Source organism: Octopus sinensis, linkage group LG1 (genome assembly GCF_006345805.1).
Source record: "Octopus sinensis linkage group LG1, ASM634580v1, whole genome shotgun sequence".
NCBI classification, from domain to species: domain Eukaryota; kingdom Metazoa; phylum Mollusca; class Cephalopoda; order Octopoda; family Octopodidae; genus Octopus; species Octopus sinensis.
In genome coordinates, this window is record NC_042997.1 from 83,305,849 (window position 1) to 83,320,136 (window position 14,288).

Below are 14,288 nucleotides of genomic sequence, written 5' to 3' on the forward strand. Positions count from 1 at the left end.
TATATATATATATATGACATACATACAACATATACATGATACATACGACATGTAAATATATGACATATACAACATGTATATATATATATATATAATGTAGAAACATTGCCAGATAAGACTGGAGCCTGGTGCAGCCTTCTGGCTTCCCAGATCCCCGGTCGAACCGTCCAACCCATGCTAGCATGGAGAACGGACGTTAAACGACGACGACGACGATATATATATATATATATATATATATATATATAATATATATATATATATTATATATATATATATAATATATATATATATATAATATATATATATATATGACATACATACAACATATACATGATACATACGACATGTAAATATATGACATATACAACATATATAAGACATATTATGACATATATATATATACATATACAAGACATATATATAAACACACATAAGTTTCTGCGTTTCTGCCAACTGAATTCCACTCACAGGATATTGGTTAACCTGAAGATATGGTAGAAGATACTTGCCCAGAGTTCTGCACAGTGGGGTTAAACTCAAACCCACATTGCATTGGAAAGCAAACTTCTTAACCACACAGCTATTCCTGTGCACATGATTTTGACATAAATTATTTCCCATTACCTAAACTTATCCCTCACTTCTCCCCCACATGTCTGGGGTATTCTCCCTGCCCTAAATCGAGAACCTGGGCCTTCGACCAAAGAATGGAATGTATAAAAAAAATTGTTAAATAAAGCTAAATTTTCTTGAAAAATGTATTTTATAAATGGTAATTAAATTTTTTTTTTTCCTTAAATATATATATGATGATATCAAAGAACATATGATGTTGGTACTGTAGTAGTTGTTGAAACCCAGGTAAGCTCTAGCTGGGCAGATACAATAAAAGGCTCATTTCTTTATTTAGAAATGTAAACAATCCAAAGAAGAATCAATTTCTTCAATTTCATGAGGACAGTTAGAGAAATGAAAGATAAACAGAAGGTGGTGGAACATAGGTTGTAGAAATTATGACCAAATAAATGAGGGTGTGATGTTTAAAAATAATGCCAACTGAATCAAGTCATAAACCTTTTAAGATATAAGTTATTAAAAAGTAATCAACACCTACAAATAAATATACACAAACATATAAATACATGTGTGTATATATGCATAGATGCAGGCATATACATGTAAGTACATACATGACACGGGGAACACAATTTAAAAGGAACCTAACTATATCCAATTATATAGAAACAAAGCCCTCTCTTTTTAAACTCTAGCTCCGTCATAAAATGATAAGAGACGAGTTCATTTTAAAAGCAATTATTACTAACTGATGTGTTGTGTTTACTGTTCTTTTTTAAAATGTGTGCATGTGACTGCAAGTATGAGACAGGCATGCCTATATATATATGCGTGTTTGTGTGTGTATATGTATGCATATGGAGGGAGGAAATCTAAGACAGCTGGTTTTGTATTATTATAAGGGTCATAGAAAATTCATTACTTCTCTCACCAATCACACATAAAAAAAATAAAAAAAGGTAAAAAAAAAATATTCAGCATTCATCTAAAATAATGCCATTTCTGTTCCAAATAACATGCTTTCATTTCTCAGCCAGAATTTCCAGAAGTCACTTAATTTTTCATTGATAAAGCAACAAACCACGGGCTGTGATTTAAGTTGCTATTATCATATATCTTCTTCATTTGAATTTTGTTTTCAAAAGAAAAATGTTTCTTTGTTTTTTATTATTCCCTTCAAATGACTGTGATTGATTTTAATACTTTTTGTTTTGAAGGTGTGCGAGTAATTAGTAAAAAAAATTAAGAATTGAAAAGAAAAATCGTTTTCTATGGAGTGTTGTTTCTTGTTTCTTTTTTCTTCAATTTAAAAGATTTTTGGTTTAAAAATTCTCTCCAAAATAGGAAGGATTTATTTCCAGTCAATGTCCAGCAGTTCTCACTAGTCTACATTGGCAATATGATTTTTTTCTGTCCTCATCTCAAAAGAATTTTGATATGATAGATCAAATCAGTATCAGACGTTGGAAAGACTGAGCAACACCGACTGACAGACACAGAGAATCCTCTTAATAAATACCTTAACCATTGCCAGCAAGAAAAATTCTGAGGATACTTGTGTCACTGTGAGGGAAGGTCGAGGTGAAAAAAAAAGTGAAAATACTGATGATTGTCAACCATGTCATCTTACTGCTAACTGGCCTGAATTCTGTCTACGAAGAGGATCTTTTGAAGAGTTGCAACTACTGGATTTCTGACGCTGCGATTTGGAATGTAGCTTATGGAATATTTCATTGAATTTGTTTTGAGGAAATAATGTCTCCAGCATTCCTTCAAGGAAGACGTACACTAAACGCTTATTGAGGCTTTTGTGTTGGAACATATTAAATACACGGACTACGCCTATCTTCACAGTTTCATTGCCCATTAAATGGCGCATTTCATCTGTAATTAGAGTAAAGACACAATTAGAATAAGTACATCAGCAACAGAGATCAAAGAAAATATAATTGGAAAGTAATTTACACATTCTAGTCTTGTATTTGTCTGTCTTCCTTTCTATCTATCTGTGTAAATAGTTACTCACCTGGAATGCTACCTAGCATTCTAGCCCTGCACACAACTCTAGTTCGCAACTTGGTATTTTCATCTCTTGCAGGATTCCTGTCAGCAAGGGAACCGTATGGCCAAAAAGAATCTCTAAACAAAAGAACATGCACAAAAAATGTTAAAGAACTTAAACTAAAAAAAAATATAAATAGAATTTTTATTTTCTTTTTAGAAAATATTAACAATGATCAATAGCTTATGTTGCCAAAAGAAAATTGAAACATATCAAGAGAAAAGAAATAAGAATGTGTAAAAGTTCTTTACACATTAATTCAATAGGACATAATAGTAAGAAGACTAACTGGAAGTAGGGTTGATTTCCTCTAAAGTGACATAAGCAGAGTTTGTGATTTTGTGTTGGCTTCTGTTAGAGAGGATTGAAAGAAATTCTGATAACATCTTTCTCTCTCTTTAAATTGTAGAGCTTGCTTCTTTCTATGAGACATATTAGAATTGTGTCTGTAAATGACACAAAATCATTTACCATAACAGCATGGAATGTTGAGTGAATAGACAGAAGCCAATTTAGTATGACTTGTTAAATGCACATAGCTATATTATAGAAAATAGAAGTGAGTAGTATGGACAAATTGAAAATGTGATAAGGCATCAAAAGGTATTAGCCAATAAATACAAGTGATATGACAACATTGATACAGACTAGTAATGTCAATAAATGATGTACTCTAGATGAAGAAGTGTTGTGAGTTTACAGTTGAAGGACCCAATGGCAATACACGAATAAATAACAAATGTATGATGAATCAGTGAGTTCGGATCTTAGATTATGGGGTTCTTACAGTTGAATTAATACATCATCGAGATATTTACGAAATTTAACCAAGTCGTACCATTATGGAAAAGTAAGTATTTGTTAATGACAGTTGATACATATTAAAATTGAAAAATAACACAAGTGCTAAAAGTTAACTATGAACCCTTTATATCCAGCCAAAACAATCTACCTGTATTATCTTCAAACTGGCCATATCCAACCAAAATAACCTACCTGTATTATCTTTAGACTGACGAGATTTGACCTCTCATGCTTACCCTACAATATCATCCAGAAAAGACCCATTACACTAAATGAAATCATAGTCGTGGCTGATGCCAGTGTCATGTAACTGGTACCAGTGCCAGTGGCATGTAAAAAAAGCACTTTTTGAACACTGGGCCTCATGGAGGCAGCGATAAGTGATCAAGACCTTTGGCGATATGCCATGCTTCAGAAGACTCGTAACTGGTACCTATGCCAATGGCAAGCTGAAAGCACCCATTACACTCATGGAGTGGTTGGTGTCAAGAGCATCCAGCTGTAGAAATCATGTCAAATCAGACTGGAACCTGGTGTAGCCCTACAACTTACCAGTTTCAGTCAAACCATCTGACTTATGCCAGCATGGAAAGCAGACACTAAATGATGATGATGATGATAAACAATCACATCATTAAAATCTCAAAGTTACAAGGTAATGCAAGATTAATTCATATCAATATAAATAAATAAGCATTACATTTGACAGAGAAATCTGAATACTAAAGGTCAATCTTATTGCAAGTTCCCATAAAAAAAAAGTGCCAACCTGAAAGTCTTCACATATTCTGCCATCTGTTCAGCTGATGTCATCCAATCAACATGTTCCACTATTTTTCTGAAAAAAAAATATATCCCGAAATTAGCTGAATGAAGAAATAGCAGAGAGGTACAAATGAACAGATATACACACAAGTAGAAAAACAGAAACAGAAGGCCATTTGGCAAATAGATAAGTAAACAAGTAGAGGGAAAGATGGGGGATAGATAAATGGAAAAAGGAAACAGAGAAGTGAGCCAACAGCAAATTAAAAAAAAAAAATAGGCATAGGAGTTGCTTACAAACCACATGGTTCTGGGTTCAGTCCCACTGTGTGGCACTTTGGGCATGTGTCTTCTACTATAGCCTCGGGCCAACCAAAGCCTTGTGAGTGGATTTGGTAGACAGAAACTGAAAGAAGCCTGTCATATATATATATATATATATATATTATATATATATATATATATATATATGTGTGTGTTTATATGTTTGTGTGTCTGTGTTTGTCCCCCCAACATCACTTGACAACCGATGCTGGTGTGTTTACGTCCCCATAACTTAACGGTTCGACAAAAGAGACCGATAGAATAAGTACTAAGCTTACAAAGAATACGTCCTGGGGTCGATTTGCTCGACTAAAGGCAGTGCTCCAGCATGGCCACAGTCAAATGACTGAAACAAGTAAAAGAGTCAAAGAGTAAGAGTATAATTGCTCTTCTTTTATTCTTTCATCTGTTTCAGTCATTTGACTCCAGCCATACTGGAGTACTACCACGAAGGGTTTTAGCCAAACAAATCAACAATAGGACTTACTTTTTAATCAGTCTCTTTTGCTGAACCACTAAGTTATGGGACGTAAACACACCAACATACCATCAAGTAATGATGGAGGGGACAAACACGGACACAATGATACATATACATTGATATACACACATTTTATTAATATTTAGCAGAAGTAACAGTGACGCAAGGTCCGAGAGCTTCGTGTGTTGGCACTTATCTAACTAGTCACCTATACACACATACATATATGATGGGCTTCTTTCAGTTTCTGTCTACCAAATCCACCTACAAGGCTTTGATTGGCCTGAGGTTATAGTACAAAACACCTGCCCAAGGTGCCACACAGTCGGACTGAACCCAGATCCATGTGGTTGGGAAGCAAGCTTCTTACCACACAGCCATGCCTGTGCCTCTAATATTTAAAATAAACAAAAAAATAATTAGAAAAACAAACAAAATAAAACCATAAAAGAAAAAAAAATCACCTGTTGATCATATCTCCAAAGGTGGCCTTAATTAACTGTCGAAGGATAGCAACAAGTCGACGGCGCAGCCATTGGTTCTTTTGTCTCAAATCAAAAACTTCATCCATCAGTAACAAAAGAATACGAAGAGGTATATTTTCTCCCACCTGAAATTATCAAACAAGTCTTCTAAAGTAGTGTTTTTTTAGATTACTTGTAATTTTTCATCCATTGACAAAATGTTAAGCTAAACACTTACATAAAAATTAACTTTCTTACATAAACTTTAGCTTCATCAATATAAACACGGCTTTTATATTCATTCAGTTGCTCATTTTTCTTCTTAACCGTAACATTCCTTGACTGACAAGTAAACATATTATTATGGAGTGTATAATGCAGTCGTGAATCATAGATGTTTGATTAACAAATTAATAAATTAAGGCCTGCTAATTAGTTACAATTTGATATACATCCAAGCTACATACTTCAGGCTTGAACAGAATGTAATTTTCTGCTTAACAATTCTGCTCAAAATTCTCACAAAAAATTATAACCCTATGTAATACAATTTATGTCCTTGTGTAGCAACTGTTATTTCCTATTTGCTCACCCTTATAAAGTATGAAAAATGGCTAATGTTTCTTTCAAACTTTACTTCTGTTACATTTATTCAAATCCCAAAGAATCCCTCTAAACACATGGCTATGATGCTCCCCTACTACTACTGCACACCATCAGAGATGCACACAGTGTCAGCCACTAAGGAATATGCTAAAGTAGTTAAGTTCAAGCAACTGACAAGCCAATCTGTGGCATTGAGCAGAATATTTGCTATAATATTTCTACTTCAGCAACTTAATGCTGAATCTGTCTGAAATGTAATGGAAAATAGGTCAGTTTCAAAACCCAGGTGTTTAGGTCACAAAGGCAAAGTTTTAAGAGAATAGTGGTCGTTTCTTTTGATTTCTAGACAGAAGCAAATAAAAAATAACACTTACTGACCAAAGACAAAAAAAAAAAAAAAAAAAACTAAATATTTTGATATAGAGAGTAATTTAATTAAAATAGCATATATGCAAGCAACAACCAAATAAATTATTCATTGTTACTACTGAAGTTATTTCAAAAGACAATATACAAAAGATCTCCATGGAAAATATGTAGTCTGCTGATCAGGAGTTGAAAAATATATTCTTTGTTGTATTGATTGATCATTGCATGTAATTAACTGTCTCAAGGATTTTAAAAATAAAGGGCTGCAATAATTATTTATATGAATAATTTGGCAGTTTAATTATCCATATAATTAGACTAGATAGTCTGGCAGGAATAGAGTAATCAATCAAAGATTACTTTGCTGTTCATTGTATAGATAGATAAAATTGGTCCCAATAAGGCAACAGAATTTATATGAATCCCTTTTGCATCCAAAAAAACTGAGGCCACCACCTTCCCTGAAGATGAAATGATCTTAGCCTTCTTTGGAGCAGGTGAAAAGGGGTATTTCTACTGTATGGATTGTCACTTTGTCTCTGGCTCAAAGTGACGTACCCAACACTCATCCTAGCTTAGGAAAATGTTCAAGAAAACCAGCTGGATCTATCTCAGACCATGTCAGATATTTCCATGAAGGTCCTTCACCTTCTGGGTTGATAAAACAAGTGCCTTGTCTGTTCTGACACTGATTTAATTAACATCCAATATGTAGTCTTCTGTCAATGTTAAAAATAAAAACACATTATTACTGGTATAAATGATAGAGCACTGTACTAAATATCATGTTGTATTTAGTGTCATCACTGATTTGAGATCAAATCCCACCAAGGTCAACTTTACTTTTCATCCCTCAGAAGTTGATTAAATATGAGTCAGTGGCAACCCACCCCTCAAAACTTGCTGAACTAGTACCTAAATCAGAAACCAATTATTGTTGTTGATGTTGTACTTCCTAATTAAAAGAAATTATTAAGTGGAAGGAAAAAGTGACAGAAACAATTAAATATAAGATTAAATGCATACTGAAGTTTAGCTTTGTACCTCTAGTTTCAGAGTTCAAATACCACTGGAAATTAATATTTGTGTCATTGTGTCCATAAAATATAAGAACAAGGTATAGACTGGACTTATTTCAATTGACTGTATTTTCAAACAAATATGTTGCCCTTCAATCAATCTAAGAAATAAATATGATTCCAATGAAAGAATCTAATGTTGTTTCATGTGTACTTACATCTGGGTCAAGTCCAGCACCCACTTTGCCACTATCCAAAGCTTCACTACGAGGTAGGTTAGCTGTCAGCTATAAGAGAAATTGAGTATTCATGAGCAGAGCAAAAATGAAGTCTTTTTAACAATGTGAATGACATTTTTATTTTTTACAATAACTACTAACTAACATGGTATTTACAACAGATTTACATCCATAAGCACAAACAATCTAAAATGATTGCATAAGTAAAGCACAAATTAAAAAGAAAATTGCTCACCAAAGCATAGAAAAAAAAAGCCTATCTAATAATAGTGAATAGTTTAGTGATTTAATTTTAACATTAGTGCAATATTGTCTTTTATTCTTCTGTTAGGTTAGTGATAATCTATTGTCATTAAAACTCTGAGATTTAAGACCATATCTGTATGTTACCTCAAGTGCTTAATCTACATCTGTGGTGACTTTACTATAATACTGTTAGTGAAGTATTTTTAAGTCTACCATTATATGCAAAGTCAAGATTTGCTATCCTGACTCAGAGTAAACCCATCATAACATATTTATCAGCACAGTTATGTCCTTGCAAGTTTGGTATTGTCGGGGTTTTCATAGACATTGTTGTTGGTTTAGTAGTTTTTTGTCTGCTCTACTTCAGCAGTCCTAAAGCATCAAAGTAGTGAAGATTCCTTTAATTCAGTGGTTCTCAATACAGTTAAAAATTTAGTAAAACATAGAAAACTATTGCTGAAATCTGGCCGAAGTTTAATCTTACTTGTGTATAAATGAATTATGACTAAGATGCTTTTTCGCGACATTCAAGCATTACTTTCCTAAAGTAAAAATTTTCTAAAGCCATAAATTATAAGTTTAAAAATCTGTGGTGTACCACAGTACTGTGGACCACTGTTGCGCACTGTTTGAGAAACACTGTTGTAGATCCTAAATATATTATTTTACCATTCTTTACACCACAGATATGATAAGGCTTTCTTTAGAATATCAGATATGAAAAGTTGGGTGGAACAATAGCATGCAAACAAAATGTAGTTGTAAGCCAATTTACTTTTCTTGCTCTACTTTTAAATCAAGTTGGCAGAAAGTTTATTGAAGGTATTGGCTGATACTTTGGGCAGGTTACTTTTTAATTACCCCCAGATTAGCTCTGATCAATCAAATTTATGATAAAAGCATCCTAGTTTTGCCCATCTCATCTCACTTTGAAACAATATATCGGCAGCTACGTTATTCAATAAGTCATTTTATTTCTAAGATGGTATGGTGAATTTGAGTGAAATGTCACTGTTATTTCAAGCAGTATGCTCAAAATAGATACTTTCACATGTTGTTTAACCATGTAGAAACCCTCATGAGGGTGAGGCAAAGTTAAGTTTACTACCTTCAAGATGTTATCGTGTTAGTATATAGACCAGTCTGTATGTTAGTATAGCACTGATCTTATGAATCAACAGCAATAGTTATGCTGTGTTATTAAGACACTGTTGCAACTAAGCCTGCTCTTGTATTGCTTGGAATTTAATTAATCACCCATCAGTTACAGGAAATTCCATAAATCTTTTATATGAAAATATATTCCTAATCTTGTTGCAAGCATTTAAAATAAAGATAAGGAAGAAGTATGATTCCTTAGCATTTTTTTAATATTAACTTGATTTTTAACTAAAAAAATGTTTCTATATAAAAAGATTAAACATATTTTCATATACAGAAGTTTTAATCTGGTAACGCTGTCTTCTCATAACTACAATACTTTTTGGAATAGAAGGGAAACATTTTTTTCAACAAACTATCAAATAGATTTCAAACATCAATTATATATAATTCCCTAACAAGATAATTAGAATTAAACAGCACACAGTTTTGTGTGCACGTGTGCATGGACAAGGTTAGTGTCTTGTAATACTTTAATAAGTTGTACTTATTAAAGCAGCCCTGGCAAACATTTAAATATGAAAGAAGAGGTGAAGATCTAAGTAACTAATTTAAAAACTGGTTATATTTTTAAATATCTATATTAATGCAGCATCAAATAAAAGAAAAAAGAATATCATTTTAAGAAACCAAGAATGAGGAATTTCAGTTAAAGAACAACTAGCTAAAAACAAAATATTTTAAAGAAATTTTGTGCCCTGTGAAACATGAGTAGAAAAAAATTGATTTTGAAAATAGCAGTGTGAATGAAGAGGAAAAATATAGAGAGAAAATCACATTGTGAATGAGATTAAGTCAAAAGTATTACTGAAGGTGTTTGAGAGAATGGTGAATTCATGCAGGAGGAGGATTTAGAGTCAGTAGCAATGAGATGTAAATATGACTGATGGATTTTGACCATTGATATTTTGCAAAAAGACTGTGGTGGAATTTCAGAAGAGATACAAAACTAGTGAAATGATTTCAATCAAATAAAATATCCTGACAATTTTATTTTCATTCTTTGCTTTCCTTTTTTTTTTTTAACCAAATGAATATATTCTTCATGGTTATGATTTATAATCAATGGAAAAAATTTCTCAAGAACGATATTTCTTAGTAGTTAATATGTCCCGATTAGTTTTATTTTAATTCTAACATAGGCCAATAACGTAGTATCTGGAAGGAATAAGTATTAGAGATGAACTCCCAAGAAACTGAATTCTAAATTTAATTTTGATTCTTATTTAGAACCAATTTACTTCATTTTCCTTACGTTGCTTTATTTGTCTTAGAAAGCTATGAAAATTATAACTTTAACATTTCCTCTTCCTTAAACATTTTAATATATATATATATGTACACATGTTTACAAGTTTATTTTTCAAACACAAGATCCAAATTTTGAACCAAGTGCAGAAGTTTCTACTACTATAACAAATGCTTTTGCATGTTACTGAGAAATTTATAGGGAGTGAAAAAATGCTTCTTCTAAGCAAATAACTCTAGACTTGTTTTTTAAAAAGAAATCTACAAGTCCATCAATGAGTGCTTGTGAACTGGCGATTGCAACTACAAGTGATGGTGTGTGTGAGTCTAGAGCGAGTGAAAATGATTATAAGTTTTTTTTGTTATAAATGATCTTGACATTCTTTTTACTTTGCATAAAATAACTTTACATTCTACTGTTGTTCATTGCCATTTATTTACAAGTATTATAAATTTTATAGGTAAAATATTTTTCTGGGAATGAATTATGATTTATAACATTGCTGCTATGGAAAATTATTGCTCTGCTTTGCAAGTTTTCACTTTACAAGCAGTCTCTGGAAACAAATTAACTCATATATCGAGGCATTACTGTATGTGTGTGTGTGTGTTTATGTATGACAAAAAATGTACACATCAATTAAATTGCCAAAAGCAAATTCATCAAACAAAAATAACTTGTAATAATTATTTGCCTCAGTTCTGCACTTCTTTGTCACTTTTATCATCTAAAATGCAGTGAACTAAAGGTTGGCTCTTTGCAAACCTATAATCGCTAATGTTATTGTCCACAAGATGCATGATATTGAAAAAAATTGGTATTTTTCAAATATGGGTGCAGCTTGAATGTATATGCAATACATTTTTGCTACATCATATTTACACCGTAACCCATATTTTCCATTCTAAACTGTTTTTCTTGACATATGATACTTAATATATATGTAAACTTCAAATAACTTTGACCCCCTTAAACTGAATATATCTCAAATCATCCAGCCCCTTCCTAATCTAATCAACCTACTTACAACTTACTACTGCAGAACATACGTCATGGACAGTCATACACTATACCTCTCTAATGCCTGAACCACATACAGTCCAAACTCTGCAAAGATACAACTACCAAGCCTATCAATAATTGATGTTTTGTGGAAATCTCATATAACAAAAACTGCACCCTAAACACTAGACTTCTCTTCATTTGCTGAATGTCTTCATAGTGAAAGTGGGTGCCATGTTCAAATTATTGCTCACATATCTTGGACAGTACTGTCATATAGCTGTGTGGCAGAGAACCATTCACCAATGTGCTACAACTAGCATATATGATAAGAGAGCGTCTGTGACACCTTAAAACAATTAGCAAAAGCTTGGTACGTGCTATCAAGTCATACTTGCTTTGGGGTGTCACAGACACTCTCTTGGCTCTCTCAGCAGAGATGACAGCTAGAGGGAAAGATGGCTGTACCAGCGAATGACTGGTACTCATCTTCAGGTGAATAGACTGAAACCACATTATATGATGCTTTGCACAAAGACAATGCACTACCTAGTCTAGAGACTGATTTGACAACCTCATGATCATTTCAGCACCATAACTACAAGGCCACGTACCTTCACAAGAGACCTGTTAATTTTTCTACAAGGAATTCAGCATCCCTTTAATGTAGAAATGAAGAAAAATCTGGCTGACATTGGGCAGGTCTGAGTAGTGGATATACATAATGTGCTAATTCAATGGAACAAAGACTGTTATAGTAACAGTACAAAAGGCTGAGAAGAAACAATGGTCTAAGACAGCAATTGTAGTCTGTTGGTAGGTGGGTCTTTCCTAATCAGCCAAATGGTTGGTTTCTTTGGGTGGCAGGGCTAGGAGAGCTTTACCAGATATGTGAACAATATACCACTGAAGGTCACATTTGCTTTACAGAGAGTAACCAAGTTCTATGGTATTTTCTTATTCTGAAGGGGAAGTGAAGTCTTTTAGTCTTTATGATGCAGTTTTGTTAATTTGAGGTGACCAAGAGAATCATCAAATCATTAAGAATTGTGAGATGTAGTATTTGTATTAACTTTGAGAGTTTTAAATGCATATTGTTCATGTTTAGGGAAATAGTAATGCAGGATATATGTAGCTGAAATATATGTAAGACTAAGCATCTTCTTCATTTGCTCTTTATCTTAAAAGCTAAAGATATATGTAACTGAAATGTATTTCCTAAAATTACTCTTGCCCTTACTATTATGCTGAGACTGAAAGATTTTTCTTTCAGCATCCATCTAACCTATGGAAAGATGGACATTAAATTAGTGATGATGATGATGATGATAATGAAGTTGGTGATGATAATGGTATTTGGATTTGAAGTCATTAGTTTCTTGAGCTGACTTCACAACCAAACTCGAAATGATGGTAACCCTTTTTGGCTCAGACAAGGCTCAGAAAAGACCATCACATACACAAACAAAATTTGTAATACAAACAACCCTTAACAGAATAAAAGGTACAATAATATTCACAATATGCAAAAATGACACAGCCACATTTTAGATAAAAAAAAGGACCATGTTTTATATCACCAAAAGTGGCAATAAACTTCATTTTTCTCAGTGTCAAAATGAGGTACTTAAGACTCAAAGAGCAAATATGATGTGATGCAAGGGCAGATGAATGAATGGAATGTCAATGACCTCTAGTGTCTTGTTTATAACATTCATCTTAAGATCTTCCTAAATCCTAGTAAACAACTATATGAATACATGATGTTTTTATTTTGGGAGTGTAGGCAATTGGAATGCATTTCAACTTTCAAGTTTGTGTATATATGGGATTTCTACATCATCAAATATCTTCTAAGAGAACTTTTTGCTTGTTACATCATCATCTTAAGTCTGAATCACCAGATATACATATATCATAGGTTAAATTCTGAACATTGGTTTCCGATCTGATATGACTTACTAGAAATGGCTATATTCTCTAGTACAATGGTACATCTTACCCCTTTGACATTAAACAACTTGCCCACACCTTCTGCCACGTCTGGCATATGTTTGACAGCAGTTCCAACAGTCCGCACAGAACTACGAAGAGGATTCACAAGAATTTCCATCTGTAAGGAAAGTAGTGCATGAAACAAAACAAAAAATTGGGTTGGTGTTCATGGAGGAAAAAAAAAGAGTTAGTAGTAGTAGTAGTAGTAGTAGTAGTAGTAGTAGTAGTAGTAGTAGTAGTCGTAGTAGTAACAACAACAACAACAAACAACTTTTAGGGGCTAATTGGCTGTTGTTGGCTGGTTAGTATGCTTTTGTAGGAGAAAGGACACCATTGTTAGTTCAATGATAGAGATTTCTACTGCATCATTGCAATACCAATATATTTTCTCTAGTTTCAATTTCCAGTTATGTTATTTGGTAGGATTAGCAGATGCAAATGAAGAAAAAGAAACAGAGTTGGTTTTAAGTGAAGTGCAATTCACACAGGTTTAAAGTTTATAGGAAGAGATATTCCAAGGAAGAAATACAGTTTCTGCATTATAAATTATAGTACCCAAAACCAGTATCAAGTATTAAAGAAGTAAGTTTATGAGGTAAGTTAATAGTTTAGTTTAGCTTGTATTAGAAATAATAATTAACTTGCTTTTATGAAGGTAGTAATTCAGCATGTTTAACTTAATACAACTATCCTGTAACCCAAATACTATGGTAAATTTCAATGTGGTTAAATACGATAACACTTAAAGACTAAACCACCCAACAAAAGTGTAAAAACTGCAATATGGATCCATTTATATATGATGACTGCTTGGTGACCTTGACTTAAATAGAAGTGAAACTGTGCTGATTGTAAAGGAATTAAATCAAAGTTTATAATGAAACATTTTTCTCATAAAAAAAAGCAAATGCACAAGCATTAAA

General features: G+C 32.8%; 1 protein-coding gene across 6 annotated transcripts in view; it reads right to left on the reverse strand.

The window, feature by feature from the left end:
- Window positions 1–543: 543 nt before the first annotated feature.
- LOC115210702 (sorting nexin-13) overlaps window positions 544–14,288 on the reverse strand; it is a 152,034-nt gene continuing 138,289 nt past the window's right edge. For 5 of the 6 annotated variants that reach the window (XM_036502536.1, XM_036502538.1, XM_036502541.1 and 2 more), the window contains 6 exons: window positions 13,373–13,483; window positions 7,692–7,760; window positions 5,480–5,625; window positions 4,215–4,283; window positions 2,606–2,718; window positions 544–2,463 (listed from right to left, as the gene is read on the reverse strand). In XM_036502536.1, the coding sequence (XP_036358429.1) occupies window positions 2,201–2,463; window positions 2,606–2,718; window positions 4,215–4,283; window positions 5,480–5,625; window positions 7,692–7,760; window positions 13,373–13,483 (771 nt within the window). In that variant the 3' untranslated portion in view covers window positions 544–2,200. The remainder of the gene's footprint in view (window positions 2,464–2,605; window positions 2,719–4,214; window positions 4,284–5,479; window positions 5,626–7,691; window positions 7,761–13,372; window positions 13,484–14,288) is intronic. The other variant, XM_036502545.1, reaches the window with a different exon arrangement.